Source organism: Melozone crissalis, unplaced genomic scaffold (assembly GCF_028551555.1).
Source record: "Melozone crissalis strain CALT ecotype California unplaced genomic scaffold, PUWL_Pcris_2 ptg000079l_1, whole genome shotgun sequence".
Taxonomy (NCBI): Eukaryota; Metazoa; Chordata; class Aves; order Passeriformes; family Passerellidae; genus Melozone; species Melozone crissalis.
This window is the reverse complement of record NW_026535856.1, coordinates 3,812,693-3,834,399: the sequence shown is the minus strand read 5'-3', so window position 1 is coordinate 3,834,399 and position 21,707 is coordinate 3,812,693. Positions and strand designations below refer to the sequence as shown.

The following is a 21,707-nucleotide window of genomic DNA, read 5'->3' as shown; positions in this document are numbered from 1 at the left end:
GATCTCTGATGGATCCAGAACATTCCATAAACGCCAAAACTGAACCCGGACCCTTGGCAGAGGAGGCGCAGGGACCCCCCGGGGGGCTGGAGGTCCCCCCCGGACTCCAGCAGGGACATGGCCTCTTCCTCGTCCCTAAACCTTCACTGATTTTGCCCCAAATTTCCTTTTGTTGGGCCTCAAATATCTAACAGAAATTTCCTGTATGGAAAAGTTCCCTAAACCCTGCAATTAGACCCAATCCATCCATTAATTAATTGGAAAGCTCTGCTGGACCTTTGCATTGCCCCATCCCCATCTCCCCTTTGTCCTGCCGGGCTCCGGGCGGCCGTGACCTGCTGGAGTGCGGGGGGGACCTCCAGCCCCCCGGGGGGTCCCTGCACCTCCTCTGCCGAGGGTCCGGGTTCAGTTTCAGAAGTTTTCCCATGCAATGGATCTGCCCGAGACCCGGGCAGGGGCTGGAATACGTTGCGGGGATCTGGAGCATTGGTGCTTACACGTACTACAGTCCATCGGTCAAGGGCCAGGTCACGATCTCCAGGGACAACGGGCAGAGCTCAGAGACGCTGACCATGAACAACATCAAGGACGAGAATTCCGAATCCTATTTCTGTGCCAGGGGTGCTGATGATAATGGTGCTGTTAATGATGCCTATGGCATTGATGCCTCGCCATGGCCGTGTCCCCCCCTGTCCCCATTCCCCAGACCCTTCCCCAATCCCCAGCCCCTGACTCCATTCCTGTCCCCATGTCCCAGCTCTGAACTGGCTCTGCCCCACATTCTCAGCTCCTGGCCCCAAACCTCAGCTCTGGGCTCCACGTCTCAGCCTAGGTCTCCAAACCTGGGTGCAAATGGCCGAGATTTGGGGAAAATGGGCCAGATTTGGTCTATGGTAGTCACCAATGGGGTCAAGGGCTGGAGGGAATGATCCGGGGGAACGGGGTAGGGGGGCACACAGGGACGGGGATGGCGTCCAACAGCAACAGCAGCAGCATAAGCATCCCAACCAGCAGAAGCACATTTGGCACAGAAATAGGATCCGGAATGCTCGTCCTTGAGGTGGTTCATGGTCAGCGTCACCGAGCTCTGCCCGTTGTCCCTGGAGATCGTGACGCGGCCCTTGAACACAGACAGGTATCTGGTGTATCCATCGCTGTCAATGCCTGCGACAAATTCCAGCCCCTGCCCGGGTCTCTGGCGCACCCAGCCCATCCCAAATTGTCCAAAACTGAACCCGGACCCTCGGCAGAGGAGGCGCAGGGACCCCCCGGAGGGCTGAAGGTCCCCCCTGTACTCCAGCAGGGTCACGGCTGCCCGGAGCCCATCCCCAAATCTTTACCAATTTCCCTCATAACTCCACTGGTTTGGTCCCAAATCTCCATCACATTTTTCTGGAATCCTGAGGTCCCTCAAACCCTAAAAGTTAACTCAATATTCTCATTATTAATTGCACACCTAGACCTGAGTGTTCCACATTGATTTCAAAACTAAAACCAGCATTAACCATCCCCAACCCCGGAACATCATGGCCATGGCCTTGAGCTCCCTCCGGCTCCTGGCCCTGCTGCTCCTGCTGCCCCTCCCAGGTGGCCCCGCCCCTTTTCCCCTTCTGAACCAATCAGGTTTCTGATCCCCATCTCCCCTTTGTCCCGCAGGGCTCCGCGCGGCCGTGACCCTGTTGGAGTGCGGGGGGAACTTCCAGCCCCCGGGGGGTCCTTGCGCCTCCTCTGCCGAGGGCCCGGGTTTGATTTTGGGAATTTTGCCATGAACTGGGTTCAGAGACAGAGACCCAGGCAGGGGCTAGAATGGGTCGCCTACATCAGCAACACTGGTGCTTACATCTATTACGCGCCATCGGTCAAGAGCCGGGTCACGATCTCCAGGGACAACGGGTAGAGCTCGGTGACGCTGACCATGAACAACCTCATGGACGAGGATTCCGGATCCTATTTCGGTGCCAAAATTTGGGCTGGTTGTTGTGGTCCTGCTGCTGGTAAAGGCATTGATTGGGATGATGTTGGTCATGGTGGTTTTTTTCTGAGTCCTTTTTTTTGAGCCTCCCAGTCCCCAAACCCAGACCCTCCCCCCGAACCTCAGCCCTTGACCCTTTGTCCCAAATCTCCCCCATTTGCACCAATGGTCAGCACTGACCCCAAACCCTCCACTGCTCCTGCCCCAAAACTCAACCATTGGCCCCAAACTGTCACCCCTGGCCTCCAGTTCAAGCCTCCTCCAATCAGGGCCCGGGGAGCTGGGGGAGATTTGGGTGAAATGGGAACAATTGGGATAAAGTAGAAAGTTGGGGCAGAGATGGTGGACACTGGGGGAGAAGGTCAAGAATTGGGTCAAGGGTTGTGATTTGGGGCAGGATCTGGGGATTTTGGGACATTTGGGGAGCCAGGGATGGGGGTTTGGGGCCACCACCAGCATCGTCACCATGTCCAGAGCTCCCAGAGAGGATTCCAGCCCAGCCCCAAGGAGCAGCCCCAGACACCGAGGCCGCTGAGGGAGAATTGAAGCCCCAGGTGGGAGCGAGGGAGGGAGGGAGGGAGGGAGGAGCAGACGCTGTGATTTTGGGGCTCCGCAGCCTCCCCCCACTTCCTCCCCGGCAGCTGCCGGGGCCCGGCCGGGGCAGGAAAGGAAACAGAAAGTTCCTGTTTTTGGTCACTGTGAATATCTGTGTTTGGCAGAGGGCAGCTCAGCCTCGGGGCACTGCGGCAGAGCGCCGGCTGCACAAAAAGCTTTGTGTGCAAAGGGCCCTGGAGCGATCCCTGTTCTGCACTGGGACGGTGGGGAAGGGACAGGCTGGGGAGGAATGGGGAAAATTAAGGCGAAACTGGGAATTGGGGAAGTGATGGTGGCATTTGGGGGAAATGGTCAAGATTTGAAAAACAGGGGTGGGGATTTTAGGGAAGGATCAGAGAATTCTGAGATATTTGAGAACACAGAACAAAAGGCTTGGGGCCACAACCACCATCAACACCGTAAGCAGCACGACCACCACCCCAACTACTGCTGTAACATTTGGCACAGAAATAGGATCCGGAATCCTCGTCCTTGAGGTTGTTCATGATCAGCGTCACGGAGCTCTGCCCGTTGTCCCTCGAGATCATGAACCGGCCCTTGATTGACGGCACGTAGTAGGTCCTGCCACTGCTGTTGATCCCTGCAAGCCACTCCAGCCCCTGCCCGGGTCTCTGGTGCATCCAGCCCAGCCCAAAACTGCCAAAATCGAACCCGGCCCCTCGGCAGAGGAGGCGCAGGGAACCCCGGGGGGGCTGGAGGTCCCCCCCGCACTCCAGCAGGGTCACGGCCGCCCGGAGCCCTGCGGGAATAAGGGGAGATGGGGATGAGGCCAAAGCTCAACCCTTGACCCAAATCCTAACCCTTGGCCCAAATTGGGACCCTTGGAGTTCATCATCCTCCTGCCAGGTGGGTCCTGTCCTATTTTTGAAGCATGCCATGCAAAGTTGGGCACTCTTTACCAATCAGGTTTCTCATCCCCATCTCCCCTTTGTCCCACAGGGCTCCGGGTGGCCGTGACCCTGCTGGAGTGCGGGGGGGACCTCCAGCCCCCCGGAGGGTCCCTGCGCCTCCTCTGCCGAGGGTCCGGGTTCAGTTTTGGCCAATTTGGGCTGGGCTGGATCCGCCAGAGACCCGGGCAGGGGCTGGAGTTGCTCGCGGGGATCACCAACACTGGTGGAAACATCTGCTACGCACCATCGGTCAAGGGTCGGTTCAGGATCTCCAGGGACAACGGGCAGAGCTCGGTGACGCTGACCATGAACAACCTCAAGGACGAGGATTCCGGATCCTATTTCTGTGCCAGGGCTTTTTGTGCCGGTTGTTGGGCTGTTGCTAATCATGGTGACAATGCTGTTGGTAGCGTCAAACTTCTAGATTTTGCTCCTGTCCTATCATTGGATCTCCAAATTTTCGATTTTCGTCCCAAACCTCACCTCTTGTCTCAGATCTTGACCCTTTGTCCCTATTTGCATCAATGGTCAGCACTGACCCCAAACCCTCGCCTGTTTCTGCCCCAAAACTCAACCATTGGCCCCAAACCTTCACCCTGACCCTTTGTCCCAACCTCGCCCCCGTTGCCCCAATGCTGCCCATTGGCCACAGACCCTCCCCTGGCTCTGGCCCCAAACTCAACTGTCAGCCCCAAATCTCATCCTGGTCCCCCAAAAGTGCCCAAAGGGCTGAGATTTTGGGTGAAATTTGGCAAATTCTTGCACCAACTCAGTTGGGTTTGGGGCACCACCAGACGGGGTTTGGCGTCTTTGGTCACCATGGGTGGAAATGGGGCAGGTCTGGGACAAAGGGTCAGATGATGGGACGGGGGTGTGGGGGAAGGGTCTTCGCCTTTGGGGACAGGTGGGGACACAGCGATGGGGATGGATCCACCAATGGTGCATTTACAAATAGCAGGAGGGCCCCAATTATCAGCATAAGCACGTTTGGCACAGAAATAGGATCCGGAATCCTCGTCCTTGAGGTTGTTCATGGTCAGCATCACCGAGCTCTGCCCGTTGTCCCTGGAGATCCTGAACCGGCCCTGGACTGAATCCGCGTACCCGGTGCTCGAACCATCGTTCCTGATCCCAGCGACCCACTCCAGCCCCTGCCCGTTTCTCTGGCGGAACCACTGCATGGAAAACTGCCGAAACTGAACCCGAACCCTCGGCAGAGGAGGCGCAGGGACCCCCTGGGGGACTGGAGGTCCCCCCTGCACTCCAGCAGGGTCACGGCTGCCCAGAGCCCTGCAGAACAAAGGGGAGATGGGGATGGGAAACCTGATTGGCTGCGGACCCGAAGGGAACCTGGCCATGCCAGAAAAAGCGTGTGGGACCCAACTTGGAGAGGCAGCAGGGGCAAAATAACCAGGATGGGATGGTCCATGGTTCACAGTTTGGGGCCAAGGGTCAGGATTTGGGTCAAGGGTTGATCTTTGGCCTCATCCCCATCTCCCCTTTGTCCTGCAGGGCTCCAGGTGGCCGTGACCCTGCTGGAGTGCGGGGGGGACCTCCAGCCCCCTGGGGGGTCCCTGATGTTGCTGTGCCGAGGGTCCGGGTTCAGTTTCGGCAGTTCTGACCTGCTCTGAGTCTGACAGAGACCCAGGCAGGGGCTGGAGTGGCTCGCGGGGATCAGCACCTCTGCTGACCCCTACTATGCGCCATGAGTGCAGGGCCGGTTCAGGATCTCCAGGGACAACGGGCAGAGCTCGGTGACGCTGACCATGAGCAACCTCAAGGATGAGGATTCTGTCATCTATTTCTGTGCGAAGTGTTATTTTCCTGGTTGTAATTACGAAGCTTATGGTATTGGTGCTGGTTTCAGGCCGGCCTTTGTTGTTGGGTCCCCAGGTTTCCCCAACCCTCTGATCATTCTCCCAAACCTCACCCATTGACTCAGACCTTGACCCTTTGTCCCCATTTGCACCAATGGTCAGCACTGACCCCAAACCCTCCCCTGCTCCTGCCCCAAAACTCAACCATTGGCCCCAAACCTTCACCCCTGGCCTCCAGTTCAGGCCTCCTCCAATCAGGGCCCGGGAGCTGGGGGAGATTTTGGTGAAATGGGCAAAACTGGGGGAAAGTGTAGGGTGTAGGCAGCAGGGGCGGAGTTTGGGGGAAACTCTTTAACACTTGTGGAGAAAAGCTGGGCTCTGGAGGAAGGATCACTGGGAGTGGAGACATCTGGTGACCATTCTAGGGCTGGGGCCACTGCCGGAATCGTCACTAAAAGCAGCAACACTACCACCGTAACTACTACTAGCGCATTTGGTGCAGAAATAAATGGCGGAATCCTCGTCCTTGAGGTTGTTCATGGTCAGCGTCACCGAGCTCTGCCCGTTGTCCCTGGAGATCCTGAACCGGCCCTTGACCGATGGCGTGTAGTAGGTGCAACCACCAGTGTTGCTGATACTGGCGATGTATTCCAGCCCCTGCCCGGGTCTCTGGCGCATCCAGCCCATCCCAAAACTGCAAAAATCAAACCCAGATGCACGGCACAGCAACATCAGGGAACCCCCGGAGGGGCTATAGGTCCCCCCCGCACTCCAGCAGGGTCACGGCCGCCCGGAGCCCTGCGGGACAAAGGGGAGATGGGGATGGGGCCAAAGCTCAACCCTTGACCCAAATCCTGACTCTGGGCCCTAAACTGGGAACCATGGAGTTCATCATCCTCCACCCATGTGAGTCCTGCCCCATTTTTGAAGCATGCCATGTGAATTTGGGCACTCTTGACCAATCAGGTTTCCCATCCCCATCTCCCCTTTTTCCCACAGGGCTCCGGGTGGCCGTGACCTTGCTGGAGTGCAGGGGGGGACTCCAGCCCCGTGGGGGGTCCCTGCGCCTCCTCTGCCGAGGGTCCGGGTTCAGTTTTGGCAGTTCCACCATGCTCTGGATCTGCCAGAGACTCCGACAGGCGCTGGAGTGGCTCGCAGGGACCACCAGTGGTGGCACCACTGCCTACGCGCCGTCTGTCAAGGGCCGGTTCACAATCTCCAGGGACCACAGGCAGTGCTCGGTGACGCTGACCATGAACAACCTCAAGGTCAAGGATTCCGGATCCTATTTCTGCGCCAATCTGTTGATGATGGTACTGGCTGGGAGACTGTTGCCTATCGTGTTGACCTCATGTCCTTTAGCAGAGTCCACAGAGATTGCGAGAGCTCCATGCAGGATTGAGACGTAACAGCTGGAACTGGTCAGTCATGATGGAACAGCAAAATGATCTCCTGTCTTCTGCCTCTCACACTAGAGCTTCTCTCTGTAACCCCATTGGTGACTTCTCCCTTACCCTTGCTGTTGGACACGTTTGGATCCCCCTGTACCCTATAAAATGGGCTGGTTTAGCCCATCTGACAGGAGAAGAGCTGTCACTGCAACCCCTCACAGATCCCTCAATGAACCATGGCTGTGGAACTACTAGGACCTCTCCTGCTCCCCTCTGTCCGTCTGTTTCTGACCCAGCCAAAGGCGCCCCAGCGTATGAGCAAAGAGCTGGAATCCTGAGAGCTGAGAATCACGAAAGAGCTGAAATCCTGAGAGAGTTGATAATCACGAAAGAGCAGAAATCACTAAATAGCTGAAATCCTGAGGGAGCTGAGAATCACTAAAGAGCTGAAATCACTGAGCTTGCTGAGATGGTGGCATCTCTGAGCTGATTGGGTGTTGGGGCACTCTGTCTCCAAGATTTATCCAGATTGGCCTGCATGGCTCGGGGATCAGCCCAAATCAGATATCTGGGTCTTATCAGGGTTGGGACAAGGGGACAGGAACAGGGTCAGGGCTTGGGGTTTGTGGGAAGGGCCAGGGGAATGGGGACAGGAGGGGAGCAAGGGCACGGGGTCGGGGACAAAATGATAAGCATCAGCAAAGGCCCAATTATCACCATAAGTGCGTTTGGCACAGAAATAAACAGCGGAATCCTCGTCCTTGAGGTTGTTCTTGGTCAGCGTCACCGAGCTCTGCCCGTTGTCCCTGGAGATCGTGAACCGGCCCTTGAATGATGGCGTGTACTCGGTGTAAGCACCATCGTACCTGATCCCCGCGACCCATTCCAGCCCCTTCCAGGGCCTCTGTCGAGCCCATTCCATTTCAAAACTGCCGAAACCGAACCCGGACTCTCGGCAGAGGAGGAGCAGGGACCCCCCGGGGGGCTGGAGGGCCCCCATGCGCTCCAGCAGGGTCACGGCCAACCGGAGCCCTGCGGGACAAAGGAGTGATGGGGATGGGAAACCTGATTGGCTGAGGGCCTCAAAGTGGATGTGTCAAACTTGGAAAATCGGGCAGGACCCACCTTAGAGGGGCAGCCGGAGCAGGACAACTAGGATGGGGTGGTCCAAAGGGTCCAGTTTCGGGCCCAGAGTCAGGGTTTGGGTCAAGGGTTGAGCTTTGACCTCATCCCCATCTCCCCGTTGTCCCGCAGGGCTCCGGGCAGCTGTGACCCTGCTGGAGTGCGGGGGGGATCTCCAGCCCCTCGGGGGGTCCCTGCGCCTCCTCTGCCGAGGGTCCGGGTTCTGTTTCGGAAGCTACGACATGTTCTCGGTGCACCAGAGACCCATGCAGGGCTTGGAATGGCTCGCGTGGATCAGGAATGATGGTGGCAACTCCGGCTAAGCGGATTCAGCGAACGGCAGGGTCACGATCTCCAGGGACAACGGGCAGAGCTCGGTGACGCTGACTATGAATAACCTCAAGGACGAGGATTCCTCCGTTTATTTTTGCGGAAAATCTGCTGGTACTGGTGATGGTGGTGCTGTTGCTAATTAAGATGATGATGGTTGTGTCCCCATCCCCATGGCCCCCCCTGTCCCCGTTGCCCAGACCCTTCCCCCAAACCCCCAGCTCACACCCAGCCCTTGACCATTGATCCCAACCTTGCTCTGCCTCGGCCCCAGTTCTAACCCGCTGTCCCAAACTACAGCTCCTGACCCCAAATCTCCTCTATGTGCCCCAAAACTTTGCTCTGAAGTTAAGGGTTTGAGGCCCGGGGCCCTGATTTGGATCAGAATTGGGGATTTTTGTGAGTGGTGGCTGCTCGGGGCCAGCAGCGCAGATTTGGGCAGAGCTGGGCGAGTTCAGCCCAGGAATCCTGGCAGAGGGGCCGGGGCGAGCCAAGAAGCCAAAATGGCCCCGAGTAGGCCCGGAGCTGAGGTGTGGGGCCAGGAGCTGCGAATGTGGGGCAGAGCCAGGGCAGGGTTGGGGCACGGGGAAAGGAATGGGGTCAGGAGCTGGGATTTGGTGGAAGGGTCACTGTGGAGACAGTTGGTCAAAACCATGGCGGTGGGAACACTGACGGTGCTGCTCCCAATAGCAGCAGCACTCTCAGAACCGTAACTACTATTGGCACGTTTTGTGCAGAAATAAACGGCGGAATCCTCGTCCTTGAGGTTGTTCATGGTCAGCGTCACCGAGCTCTGCCCGTTGTCCCTGGAGATCCTGAACCGGCCCTTGACCGATGGCGCGTAGCCGGTGCCGCCACCACTGCTGCTGATGCTGGCGATGTATTCCAGTGTCTGCCTGGGTCTCTGACGGATCCAGATCATTCCAAAATTCCCGAAATCAAACCCAGATGTGCGGCACAGCAACGTCAGGGACCCCCCAGGGGGCTGGAGGTCCCCCCCACACTCCAGCAGGGTCACGGCCGCCCGGAGCCCTGCAGGACAAAGGGGAGATGGGGATGAGGCCAAAGGTCAACCCTTGACCCAAATCCTGACTCTGGGCCCGAAATTGGGACCCATGGAGCTCATCATCCTCCTCACAGGTGGATCCTCCTCCTTTTTCTAGCTGGCCTTGCCCACTTTGAGGCCCTCAGCCAATCAGGTTTCTCATCCCCATCTCCCCTTTTGTCCCGCAGGGCTCTGGGCAGCCCGTGACCCCGCTGGAGTGCGGGGGGGACCTCCAGCCCCCCGAGGGGTCCCTGTGCGTCCTCTGCCCAGGGTCTGGGTTCAGTTTTGGGAACTACGACATGCTCTGGGTGCGCCGGAGACCCGGGCAGGTGCTGGAGTGGCTCGCGGGGATCAGCACTGGTGGCAGCAAATGCTATGCACCATCGGTCAAGGGCCGGGTCACGATCTCCAGGGACAACGGGCAGAGCTCGGTGACGCTGACCATGAACAACCTCAAGGACGAGGATTCCGGATCCTATTTCTGTGCCAAACATGCTTAGAGTGGTTACACTTATGGTTCTGCTGCTTGTATTGACAATTCCGGCAGTGGTCCCGCCCTCCATGATGGTCACCAGATGTCTCCATTCCCAGTGATCCTTCCTCCAGTGCCCAGCTTTTCTCTTCAAATGCTCAATATTTTCCCTCAAACTTGGCCCCTGCTGCCCCAACTCTCGGCTTTCTCACAATTTTGCCCATTTAATGCAAATATCTCCAAGTTTCCGAGGCCCTCATTGGAGGAGGCCTGACCTGGAGCCCAGGGGGGAAGGTTTGGGGCCAATGGTTGAGTTTTGGGGCAGGAGCAGGGGAGGGTTTGGGGTCAGTGCTGATCATTGGGGCAAAATTGGAACAAAGGGTGAAGATCCGACGTTTGGGGCGTGGGTCTCAGATTGGGGGCAGGGGGGGACACTGAGAGGGGGGTGGATCCACAACTGTCATCTTCACTGTAAGCACCAGGACTACAACAACCACTAGTAGCACGTTTGGCACAGAAATAGGATCCGGAATCCTCGTCCTTGAGGTTGTTCATGGTCAGCGTCACCGAGCTCTGCCCTTTGTCCCTGGAGATCGTGACCCGGCCCTGGACCGATGGCGCATAGCATGTGCTGCCACCAGTGCTGATCCCCACGAGCCACTCCAGCCCCTGCCCGGGTCTCTGACGGACCCAGCTCATAGGCTGACTCCCAAAATCGAACCCAGAGGTGCAGCACTGCACAGTCAGGGCCCCCCCGGGGGGCTGGAGGTCCCCCCCACACTCCAGCAGGGTCACGGCCTCCCGGAGCCCTGCGGGACAAAGGGGAGATGGGGATGGGGCCAATGCTCAACATTGACCCAAATCCTGACCCTTGGCCCCAAACTGGGACGACCCTTTGTAATTCTCTTCCTGATCCTGGTCACCCTCCAGAATGGATCCTGTATATTTTTCCAACTGGCCAGGATGTCTTGGGGACTCTCGACCAATCAGGTTTCTCATCCCCATCTCGCCTTTTTCCCGCAAGGCTCCGGGCGGCCGTGACCCTACTGGAGTGCGGGGGGGGCCTCCAGCCCCCCGGGGGATCCCTGACGTTGCTGTGCCAAGGGTCTGGGTTCAGTTTTGGGAGTTTTGCCCTACAATGGGTCCGTCAGAGACCCGGGCAGGGGCTGGAATTCGACACCTACACCGCAACGGTGGCAGCACGTGGTACGCGCCATCGGTCAAGGGCCGGTTCATGATCGCCAGGGACAACGGGCAGAGTCTGATGACGCTGACCATCGCCAACCACAAGGTCGAGGATTCCGCTGTTTATTTCTGTTCCAAAAATTGGGATGATTGTTGTGCTCCTGCTGCTGGTGACGATATTGGTTGTGGTGATGTTGGTCATGGTAGTTTTTTCTGAGTCCCCATCCTTAAGTTCCCCCCCTGTCCCCAAACCCAGATCCTCCCCCCAAACCCCAGCACTTCACCCTTTGTCCCAAATCTCCCCCATTTGCCCCAATGGTCAGCACTGACCCCAAACCCTGCCTTGCTCCTGCCCCAAAACTCAACCATTGGCCCCAAACCTTCACCCCTGGCCTGCAGGTCAGGCCTCCTCCAATCAGGTCCTGGGGAGCTGGGGGAGGTTTGGGTGAAATGGGAAAAACTGGGGGAAAATTGAATGTTGGGGCAATGATGGTGGACACTGGGGAGAAGGTCAAGAATGGGGTCAAGGGTTGGGATTTGGGGCAGGAGTTGGAGATATTGGAACATTTGGGGAACCAGGAATGGGGGTTTGGTGCCACCACCAGCATCATCACCATGACCAGAAATCCCAGAGAGGATTCCAGCCCAGCCCCAAGGAGCAGCACCAGACACCGCGGCCGCTGAGGGAGAAGTGAAGCCCCAGGAGGGACAAAGGGAGGGAGGGAGGAGAAGAGGCCGCGATTTTGGTGCTTCGCAGCCTCCCCCCACTTCCTCCCCGGCAGCTGCCAGGGCCCGGCCGGGGCAGGAAAGGAAACAGAAAGTTCCTGGTTTTGGTCACTGTGAACATCTGTGTTTGGCAGAGGGCAGCTCAGCCTCGGGGCGCTGCGGCAGAGCGCCGGCTGCACAAAAAGCTTTGTGTGCAAAGGGCCCTGGCGTGATCCCTGTTGCACACAGGGACGGAGGGGAAGGGCCAGACTGGGGAGAAATGGGCAAAATTGTTGGGAAGTTGGGAATTGGGGAAGTGATGGTGGAGTGTGGGGGAAAATATCTGAGATGTGAGAAAAAGAGCCAGGATTTTGGGGAAGGATCAGAGAATTCTGAGTTATTTGGGAAGAGAGAGGAGAGGGCTTGGGAACACAACCACCATCAACACCATGAGCAGCAGCATCACCACCAAAACCACTCCTGTAACATTTGGGAAAGAAATAAACAGCGGAATCGTCATCCTTGAGGTTGTTCATGGTCAGCATCACCGAGCTCTGCCCGTTGTCCCTGAAGATCGTGAACTGGCCCTTGACTGATGGTGTGTAGGCCGTTTAACCACCATTACCGTAGATCCCCGCGACCCACTCCAGCGCATTCCCGGGTCTCTGACGCATCCAGAACATTCCATAACTCCCGAAATCGAACCCGGACCCTCGTCAGAGGAGGCGCAGGGACCCCCCGGGGGGCTGGAGGTCCCCCCTGCACTCCAGCAGGGTCACGGCCGCCCGGAGCCCATCCCGAAACCTTCACCAATTTCTCTTAAAACTCCCCTGGTTTGGTCTCAAAACCCCACCAGAGATTTCCATATCTCAACATGCCTCAAACCCTGCAATTAACCCCAATCAATTCTTTAATTTCTTAGACACCTCATCCTGAGCATTCTGCATTGATTACACAGTTAATACACTGTTAACAACCCCCAATTCCCCCCGGGACCCCAACCCGGGCACATCCCGGCCACGGCTTTGAGCTCCCTCCGGCTCCTGACCCTGCTGATCCTGCTGCCCTTCCCAGGAGGGTTCCACACCTTTTTTCCTCAAGCCACGCCCCTTTTCCCCTTCTGGACCAATCAGGTTTCTCATCTCCATCTCCCATTTGTCTCACAGGGCTCCGGGTGGCTGTGACCCTGTTGGAGTGCGGGGGGGGGGGACCTCCAGCCCCCCGAGGGGTCCCTTCGCCTCCTCTGCCGAGGGTCCGGGTTCAGTTTTGGGAGCTACGACATGTTCTGGGTTCGCCAGAGACCCGGGCAGGGGCTGGAATGGCTCGCGTGGATCAGGAACGATGGTGGCAACTCTGGCTACGCGGATTCAGTCAAGGGCCGAGTCACGATCTCCAGGGACAACGGGCAGAGCTCGGTGACGCTGACCGTGAACAACCTCAAGGACGAGGATTCCGGATCCTATTTCTGTGCCAAATGTTACAGCAGTGGTTGTGGTCCTAATATTGTTGCTGGTATGATGACGATGCCAGTGGTGGCCCCTCCTCGATACTGTGCCCACAAACATCCCAAAACCCCACATTCTACTCCCAAATCTTTAGTGCTGGCAACAAATCTTGACCATTTTCCCCTATCTCCCCAATCATTGTCTCACCTCACACATTTCCATGGCGCTTTCAGATTTTGAAATAATTCTCAAAGGTTCATCCCCAATACTCTGCCCTGTGTGCCCCAGATCTCAGCAGGGTTCACTTGTGACCATTGGCTCCAAACTCAGCTGGTTCTGCCCCAAATCTTGGCTCTTGGCGCCACACCTCAGCCCTTGGCTCCAAGGCTCAACCAAGGCTCTGAACCCTCAGTGCAAATGGTCAAGATTTGTGAAAAATGGTCCAGATTTGGGTCTGTGCGGGTCAACAATGTGGTCAAAGGTAGGATGGAAGGACCTGGGGAACGGGGATGGGGACGGGACCAAAATTAGAACCAGCAGCATGAGCCTCCCAACCCCAACCATCATAGGCGTCTTTGGCACAGCAATAGGATCCGGAATCCTCGTCCTTCAGGTTGTTCATGGTCAGCGTCAACGAGCTCTGCCCGTTGTCCCTGGAGATCCTGACCCGGCCCTGCACCGATGGTGTGTATCTGGGGGTGGAACCATCGCCGTTGATCCCCGTCATGAATTCCAGCCCCTGCCCGGGTCTCTGGCGGATCCAGAACATTGCAGATTTTGTGAAATTGAAGCCAGATGTTTGGCACAGCAACGTCAGGGATCTCCCGGGGGGCTGGAGGTTCCCCCCGCACTCCAGCAGGGTCACAGCCGCCCGGAGCCCTGCGGGACAAAGGGGAGATGGGGATGAGGCCAAAGCTCAACCCTTGACCCAAATCCTGACCCTTGGCCCCAAACTGTGAACCATGGACCATCCCATCCTGGTTGTTTTGCTCCTGCTGCCTCTCCCAGATGGGTCTCACACACTTTTTCTGGCATGGCCATGTTCACTTCGGGTCCACAGCCAATCAGATTTCCCATCCCCATCTCCCTTTTGTCCCGCAGGGCTCCGGGCAGCCGTGACCCTACTGGGGTGCGGGGGGGACCTCCAGCCCCCCAGGGTTCCGTGTGCCTCCTCTGCCGATGGTCTGGGTTCAGTTTTGGGAGTGTTGCAATGGGATGGATGCGCCAGAGGCCCGGGAAGGGGCTGGAATACATTGCCAGTATCAGCTACAATGGTCGTAGCACCGGCTACGCGCCATCAGTGCAGGGCCGGTTCAGGATCTCCAGGGACAATGGGCAGAGCTCGGTGACGCTGACCATGAACAACCTCAAGGACGAGGATTCCGGATCCTATTTCTGTGCCAAGGGTGCTGCTTGCTGTGCTGGTTATACTGGTGCCTATTGTATAGACCCTGCACCCATTTCTATGTCCCCCCTGTCCCCGTTCCCCAGACCCTTCCCCCAGTCCCCAGCCCCTGACCCCATTCCTGTCCCCGTGTCCCAGCCCTGAACTGGCTCTGTCCCAAATCTCCCCCATTCTCCCCCAAACTCCAAACTCTCGGCCCCACCCCTTTACCCTTGTTGCCAATTTTTGTGCTGAATCCTCAAGATTTAATGCCCGCAGCTTTGGTTTGGGGACAGGGTTGCAGATTTTGGGCTGCCCCATAGGGATTCTCAGGCCGATGGTCACAAGTGTCAAGGGCTGAGGTTTTGGAGAAAGGGTCTGGGTTTGAGGACAGGGGGGAGTCCAAATGGGAGCAGGGCCAAAACCACCATGACCAACATCACCACAATCAATATCCTCACCAGCAGCAGGAGCACAACAATCATCCCAATTTTTGGCACAGAAATAAAGAGCGGAATCCTCGACCTTGAGGTTGGTCATGGTCGGCGTCATCAGACTCTGCCCGTTGTCCCTGGCGATCATGAACCGGCCCTTGACCGAATCCGCCTACCAGGTGCTGCCACCACTGCGGATGTAGGCGACGAACTCCAGCCCCTGCCCGGGTCTCTGTCAGGCCCATTGTAGGGCAAGACTCCCAAAACTGAATCCCGACCCTCGGCAGAGGAGGTGCAGGGAACCCCCGTGGGGCAGGAGGTCCCCCCCGCACTCCAGCAGGGTCACGGACGCCCGGAGCCCTGCGGGACAAAGGGGAGATGGGGAGGAGGGAACGAATCCACCCAAATGTTGATTCTTGCCTGCAGACCCTGATGATGGCCCCAAATTGGGACCCTGGGACCTCCCCATCCTCCTCCTGCAGCTCCTGCTGGCCCTCCCAGGTGGATCCCACACTCTTTTTCTGGCATGGCGGTGCCCACTTTGGGTCCATAACCAATGCGTCTCCTCATCCCCCTCTCCCCTTTGTCCCGCAGGGCTTCAGGTGACCGTGACCCTGCTGGAGTGCGGGGGGGACCTCCAGCCCACCGGGGGGTCCCTGCGCCTCCTCTGCCGAGGCTCCGGGTTCGATTTCAGGAGTTACCCATTGAGCTGGGTGCGCCAGAGACCCGGGCAGTGGCTGGAGTGGCTCGCAGGCATCTGCAGCGATGGTTCCTACATCTCCTACGCGCCATCGGTCAAGGGTCGGTTCACGATCTCCAGGGACAATGGGCAGAGCTCGGTGACGCTGACCATGAACAACCTCAAGGACGAGGATTCTGCCACCTATTTCTGTGCCAAGGGTTTTGCTGGTTGTGCTTGTGACAACGATCCCTGCTGTATTGACCTCTTCCCCATCACTGCGTCCGCCCTGTCCCAGTTCCCCAGACCCTTCCCAACCTCCCAGCCCCTGACCCAGCCCGTGACCATTTCTCCATTTCCCTTTCCCCTCTCCGGCCCCAAACCCCAACCCTTGGCCGCTGATCTTCCCCCAAACTCTGCCCCAAAGATCAGCGCTGGGCCCGGGGCTGTGGACACGAATTCAGTCACCGAGAGTGGGGATGAGGCCAGGGATTGAGGAAGGGTCTGCGGTTTGGGGACATTTGGGGATACAAAAGTAGGGGTGGAGTTAATAGCATTGGCATCATGGTCATCCCCATCCGCCCCAGCGGCTTTGGCACAGAAATAGGATCCGGAATCCTCGTCCTGCAGGTCGATCATGGTCAGGGCTGTGAAGCTCTGCCCGTTGTCCCTGGAGGTCCTGACCCGGCCCTTGACCGACGGCGCGTAGTAGGTGTAACCCCCAGAGCTGTGGATCCCTGCGACCCATTCCAGCGCCTGCCCGGGGCTCTGGCGGATCCATTGCATGGAGTGACCCCCAAAACTGAACCCAGACCCTTGGCACAGCAACGTCAGGGACCCTCCGGGGGGCTGGAGGTCCCCCCCGCACTCCAGCAGGGTCACGGCAGCCCGGAGCCCCGCGGGACAAAGGGGAGATGGGGATGAGAAACCTGATTGGCTGAGGGCATGACTGGGTGGCAGTGTCAGCTGTAAAAACGGAAGGGACTCACCTGGGAGGAGGATGATGAACTCCAAGGGTCCCAATCTGGGGCCCAGAGTCAGGATTTGGGTTAAGGGTTGAGCTTCGGCCTCATCCCCATCTCCCCTTTGTCCCGCAGGGCTCCGGGCAGCCGTGACCCTGCTGGAGTGCCGGGGGGACCTCCAGCCCCCCGGGGGGTCCCTGCGCCTTCTCTGCCGAGGGTCCGGGTTCAGTTTCGGCAGTTTTGGGATGGGCTGGTATCGACAGAGACCCGGGCAGGGGCTGGAGTACGTCGCTGGGATCACCAACAATGCTGGTTGGACTGGCTACGCAGATTCGGTCAAGGGCCGGTTCACGATCTCCAGGGACAACGGGCAGAGCTCGGTGACGCTGACCATGAACAACCTCAAGGACGAGGATTCCGGATCCTATTTCTGTGCCAAATGTGCTTGTGCTGGTAGTTGGGCTGCTGCTGGTTATCCTTTTGACCCCCTCCCCATCTCTTTGTCCCCACCTGTCCCCGTTCCCCAGACCCTTCCCCGAATCCCCAGCCCCTGACCCCAGTCCTGTCCCCGTGTCCCAGCTCTGAGCTGGCTCTGCCCCAATCTCAGCTCTTGACCCCAAACCTCAGCTCCTGGCTACAAGTCTCAGCCAAGGTCACCAAACCTGGGTGCAAATGCTGAAGATTTGGGAAAATGGGCCAGATTTGGGTCGGTGGGGGTCAGGGATGGGGTAATGGTTCGGACGGAAGGACCTGAACAATGGGGACAGGTGGGGACACAGGGATGGGCACGGGTCAATGAATTCAAGGGCACCAGCAGCAATGTTAGTGCTGGACTCCTTGGCGCAGAAACAGGATCTGGGATCCTCGTCCTTGAGGTTGTTCACAGTCAGGGACATGGAGCTCTGCCCGTTGTCCCTGGAGATCGCGACCCGGCCCCGCAGTGACGGCGCGTAGTCGGTGCCACCGTGGCTGTCGATGGCGGCCACGCATTGCAGCCCCTGCCCAGGGCTCTGGCGGATCCAGTGCAGATCAGAACCACCGAAATCAAACCCAGCCCCTCGGCAGAGGAGGCGCAGGGAGCCCCCGGGGGGCTGGAGGTCCCCCCCGCACTCCAGCAGGGTCACGGCCGCCCGGAGCCCTGCGGGACAAAGGTGAGATGATTAAAAATGAGAAATATGATTGCTCCAGAAGGGGAAAGGGGTGTGGCTGTTGGAAAAATGGGCGGGGCCCACCTGGGAGGGGCAGCAGCAGCTGCACGGCCAAGAGCTCCAGGGAACTCGAGGCAGTGGCCGTGTTGTGCTGGGGTTGGGGTCCCGGTGGATTTTGGCGGTCATTAATGAGTTTTAAATTGCACCATCAGTGGAGAAGAATCAGGAGGAGGTTTCCAATTACTAACAAGTGGATAGGGGAGAATTGTATGATTTGAGGCAACTTATTATACAGGAGATCACTGGTAGAGATTTGGGAGCAAACCAGGGGAGTTTGGCAATAACCAGGATGGTTTGGGGATGGGCTCCGGGCGGCCGTGACCCTGCTCGAGTGTGGGGGGCACCTCCAGCCACCTGGGGGGTCCCTGCGCCTTCTCTGCTGAGGGTCCGGGTTCAGTTTCGGGGCTCACTCCATCACCTGGACCCGCCAGAGGCGCGGGCAGGTGCTGGAAAGGCTGGCGCTGATCGACGCTAGCGGTGCCCACGCCTGGTATGCGCCATCAGTGCAGGGCCAGTTCAGGATCTCCAGCGACAATGGGCAGAGCTCGGTGACGCTGACCATGAACAACCTCAAGGATGGGGGTTCCAGATCCTATTTCTGCGGGAAAGCTGCCTATGATACTTCGGGTGCTGCTGCTGATGGTATTGACCCCATCCCCATGGCTGTGTCCCCACCTGTCCCGGTTCCCCAGACCCTTCTCCCAAACTCTGCTATGACCCCATTTCTGATCCCATCTCCCAACCCTGTCCTGGCTGTGCCCCAAATTCTCCACTCTCGACCACAAAGTTGACCGAAATCTTAACCCATGACCAGAAGTATCCACTTTCAGAATCAGGTTTTGGGGCACAAAGAGGAGATTTGGGGTCGCGAGTTGTGGTTTGGGGTCAGCGGGTGAGAATTGGGGCAGAGGCAGAGCATAGTTGGGATCAATGGTGAAGGGCTGGGTGTGGGCGGGGGGTTTGGGGGAAGGGTCTGGGCAACGGGGACGGGGGGGGACACGAGGAGATGGGGACATCATGAGCACCGTCAATATAATCAGCAGGAGCAGCACCATCACCACCAGGAGACACAGAAATAAACGGCAGAATCATCGTCCTTGAGGTTGTTCATGGTCAGTGTCACTGAACTCTGCCCGTTGTCCCTGGAGATCGTCACCCGGCCCTTGACCGATGGCACATACTCGGTGTAACCTCCACTGTCACTGATCCTTGCGACAAATTCCAGCCCCTGCCCGGGTCTCTGGTGCATCCAGCCCATCCCAAAACTCCCGAAATCGAACCTGGACCCTTGGCACAGCAACGTCAGTGGAGGTCCCCCCCGCACTCCAGCAGGGGCACGGCCGCTTGGAGCCCATCTCCAAATCTTCACCAATTTCACTCATAACTCCCCTCGTTCGGTCCCAAATCTCCAGCAGATTTTTTGGGTATCCTGAGGTTCCTCAAAAGCTGGAATTAAACAATCTCATTAATTAATTGGACACCTTCTCCTCAGGGTTCCACATTGATTTCAAACGCAATACCACGTTAAGAACCTGCAAACCCCCCTGGGACCCCAACTCCAGCAAATCCCGGCCTTGGCCTTGAGCTCCCTCCGGCTCCTGTCCCTGCTGCTCCTGCTGCCCCTCCCAGGTGGGCTCCGCCCCCTTTTTCTGGAGCACGCACACCTTTTCCCCATCTAGACCAATCATATTTCTCATTTTTAATCATCTCCCCTTTGTCCCGAAGGGCTCCGGGCGGCCGTGACCCTGCTGGAGTGCGGGGGGGACCTCCAGCCCCCGGGGGGTCCCTGCCCCTCCTCTGCCGAGGGTCCGGGTTCAGTTTCAGGAATGTGAATATGTACTGGATCCGCCAGAGACCCGGGCAGGGGCTGGAGTTCGTGGCAGAGATCAGCTACGATCTTTCCAGAACCCACTATGCACCATTGGTCAAGGGCCGGTTCACGATCTCCAGGGACAACGGGCAGAGCTCGGTGACGCTGACCATGAACAACCTCAAGGACGAGGATTCCGGATCCTATTTCTGCACAAAAACTGTCGGTGCAGGTTTGGGTGCTGCTGTTTCACCCCATCCCCGTCACTGTATCCCCACCTGTCCCCATTCCCCAGACCCTTGCCCAGCTCCCAGCCCCTGACCCAGCCCGTGACCATTTCTCCATTTCCCTTTCCCCTCTCCAGCCCCAAACCCCAACCCTTGGCCATTGACATTCCCCCAAACTGTGCCCCAAAGGTCAGCGCTGGGCCCGGGGCTGGGGACAGGAATTCAGCCCCCAAGAGCGGGGACGAGGGCTGGTATCTGGGGGGAGGGTCTGGGGTTTCAGGACAATTAGGGATGCAACAAAGGGGGCGGGGCTAAATGCTCCATAACCAGCACCAGCAGCGTCACTACGATCATCAACAACAGCATTATAACTCTCAGGAGTTTTGGCACAGAAATAGGATCCGGAATCCTCGACCTTGAGGTTGTTCATGGTCAGCGTCACCGAGCTCTGCCCGTTGTCCCTGGAGATGCTGACTCAGCCGCTGAACGATGACGAGTATCTGGTGTCTCCATCATAGTCAATCCCTGCAATGTATTCCAGGCCCTGCCCAGGCCGCTGTCGGATCCACATCAGACTGGTTTGTCCGAAACTGAACCCGGACCCTCGGCAGAGGAGGCGCAGGGACCCCCTGGGGGGCTGGAGGTCCCCCCCGCACTCCAGCAGGGTCACGGCCGCCTGGAGCCCTGCGAGACAAAAGAGAGATGATGGAAATCGAAAGTCTGATTGGTCTAGGGCTTTTAAGTGGGCGTGGCCATCTTAACAAAGGGGTAAAACACTCCTGGGAGGATGATGAACTCCAAGGATCCCAATTTGGGGCCCAGAGTCAGGATTTGGGTCAATGTTGAGCTTTGCCCTCATCCCCATCTCCCCTCTGTCCCGCAGGGCTCCGGGCGGCCGTGACCCTGCTGGAGTGCGGGGGGGATTTCCAGCCCCCTGGGGGTCCCTGATATTACTGTGCCGAGGGTCCGGGTTCGATTTTGGGAGTTATGGAATGTCCTGGATCCGCCAGAGACCCGGGCAGGGTTTGGAATACGTCGCAGGCATCTACAACACTGGTGGCACCACCTACTACAATCCATTTGGTCAAGGGCCGGTTCATGATCTCCAGGGACAACGGGCCGAGCTCGGTGACGCTGACCATGAACAACCTCAAGGACGAGGATTCCACCACCTATTTCTGTGCCAAGAGTGCTGGTGCTGTTTGAGCTGAAAGTGCTCATCCTATTGATGATGGCCTTGCTGTCCCCATCCCCATCTGTGTGTCCCCCCTGTCCCCGTTTCCCAGACCCTTCCCCCAAACCCCCAGCCCACACCCAGCCCTTGACCATCGATCCGAACCTTGCTCTGCCTCGGCCCCAGTTCTCACCCGTTGACCCCAAACCACAACTCCTGACCCAAATCTCCACTTTGTGCCACAAAACCTTGTTATAAAAGTGGATACTTCAAGCCAAGGGTTAAGGTTTGAGTCAACTTTGTGGTAAGGTGCAGAGAGCGGATTTCAGGCCGAACCACTCCAAGATTAGGACATGGGGATAGGAATGGGGTCCAGGCTTGGGGTTTTGGGGAAGGGTCCAGAGAATAGAGATAGGTGGGGACCAGGGAACAGGAACACGGCCAAATGCAACCGAAACATGAGAGTGACCAATACCTGCAGCAGCGTTCCAACCAGCACTACCAACAACACTTCTGCCACAGAAATAGGATGCGGAATCCTCATCCTTGAGGTTGTTCATGGTCAGCATCACCGAGCTCTGCCCGTTGTCCCTGGAGGTCCTGAACCGGCCCTTGACGGAATCCGCGTACTCGGTGCTGCCACCATCCTTGCTGATACTCGTGAGCCACTCCAGCCCCTTCCCAGGTCTCTGGCGATACCAGCTCATGTGGAAACCACCGAAACTGAACCCGGACTCTCGGCACAGCAATGTCAGGGACCCCCCGGGGGGCTGGAGGTCCCCCCCGCACTCCAGCAGGGTCACGGCCGCCCGGAGCCCTGCGAGACAAAGGGGAGATGGG

At 58.0% G+C, this 21,707-nt stretch overlaps 1 pseudogene and 3 gene segments (V, D, J or C); 2 read left to right on the top strand and 2 right to left on the bottom strand.

The window, feature by feature from the left end:
• Window positions 1-8,042: 8,042 nt before the first annotated feature.
• Window positions 8,043-9,161, bottom strand: LOC128946232 (Ig heavy chain V region 914-like; the record flags this gene model as incomplete). The annotated part of the segment is given in 2 exon segments: window positions 8,043-8,126; window positions 8,811-9,161. Coding segments are annotated over 2 exon segments (435 nt in total), but the record flags the coding sequence as incomplete, so codon positions are not given.
• Window positions 9,162-13,406: 4,245 nt separating this feature from the next.
• Window positions 13,407-19,240, top strand: LOC128946231 (immunoglobulin heavy variable 3-21-like). The segment is given in 3 exon segments: window positions 13,407-13,470; window positions 15,402-15,743; window positions 19,149-19,240. Coding segments are annotated over 3 exon segments (498 nt in total).
• A 146-nt stretch (window positions 19,241-19,386) lies between these two features.
• On the top strand, window positions 19,387-20,008 carry LOC128946230 (Ig heavy chain V region 6.96-like; annotated as a pseudogene).
• Window positions 20,009-20,168: 160 nt separating this feature from the next.
• LOC128946229 (immunoglobulin heavy variable 3-23-like) lies at window positions 20,169-21,679 on the bottom strand (the record flags this gene model as incomplete). The annotated part of the segment is given in 2 exon segments: window positions 20,169-20,218; window positions 21,343-21,679. Coding segments are annotated over 2 exon segments (387 nt in total), but the record flags the coding sequence as incomplete, so codon positions are not given.
• Between the last annotated feature and the right edge of the window lie 28 nt (window positions 21,680-21,707).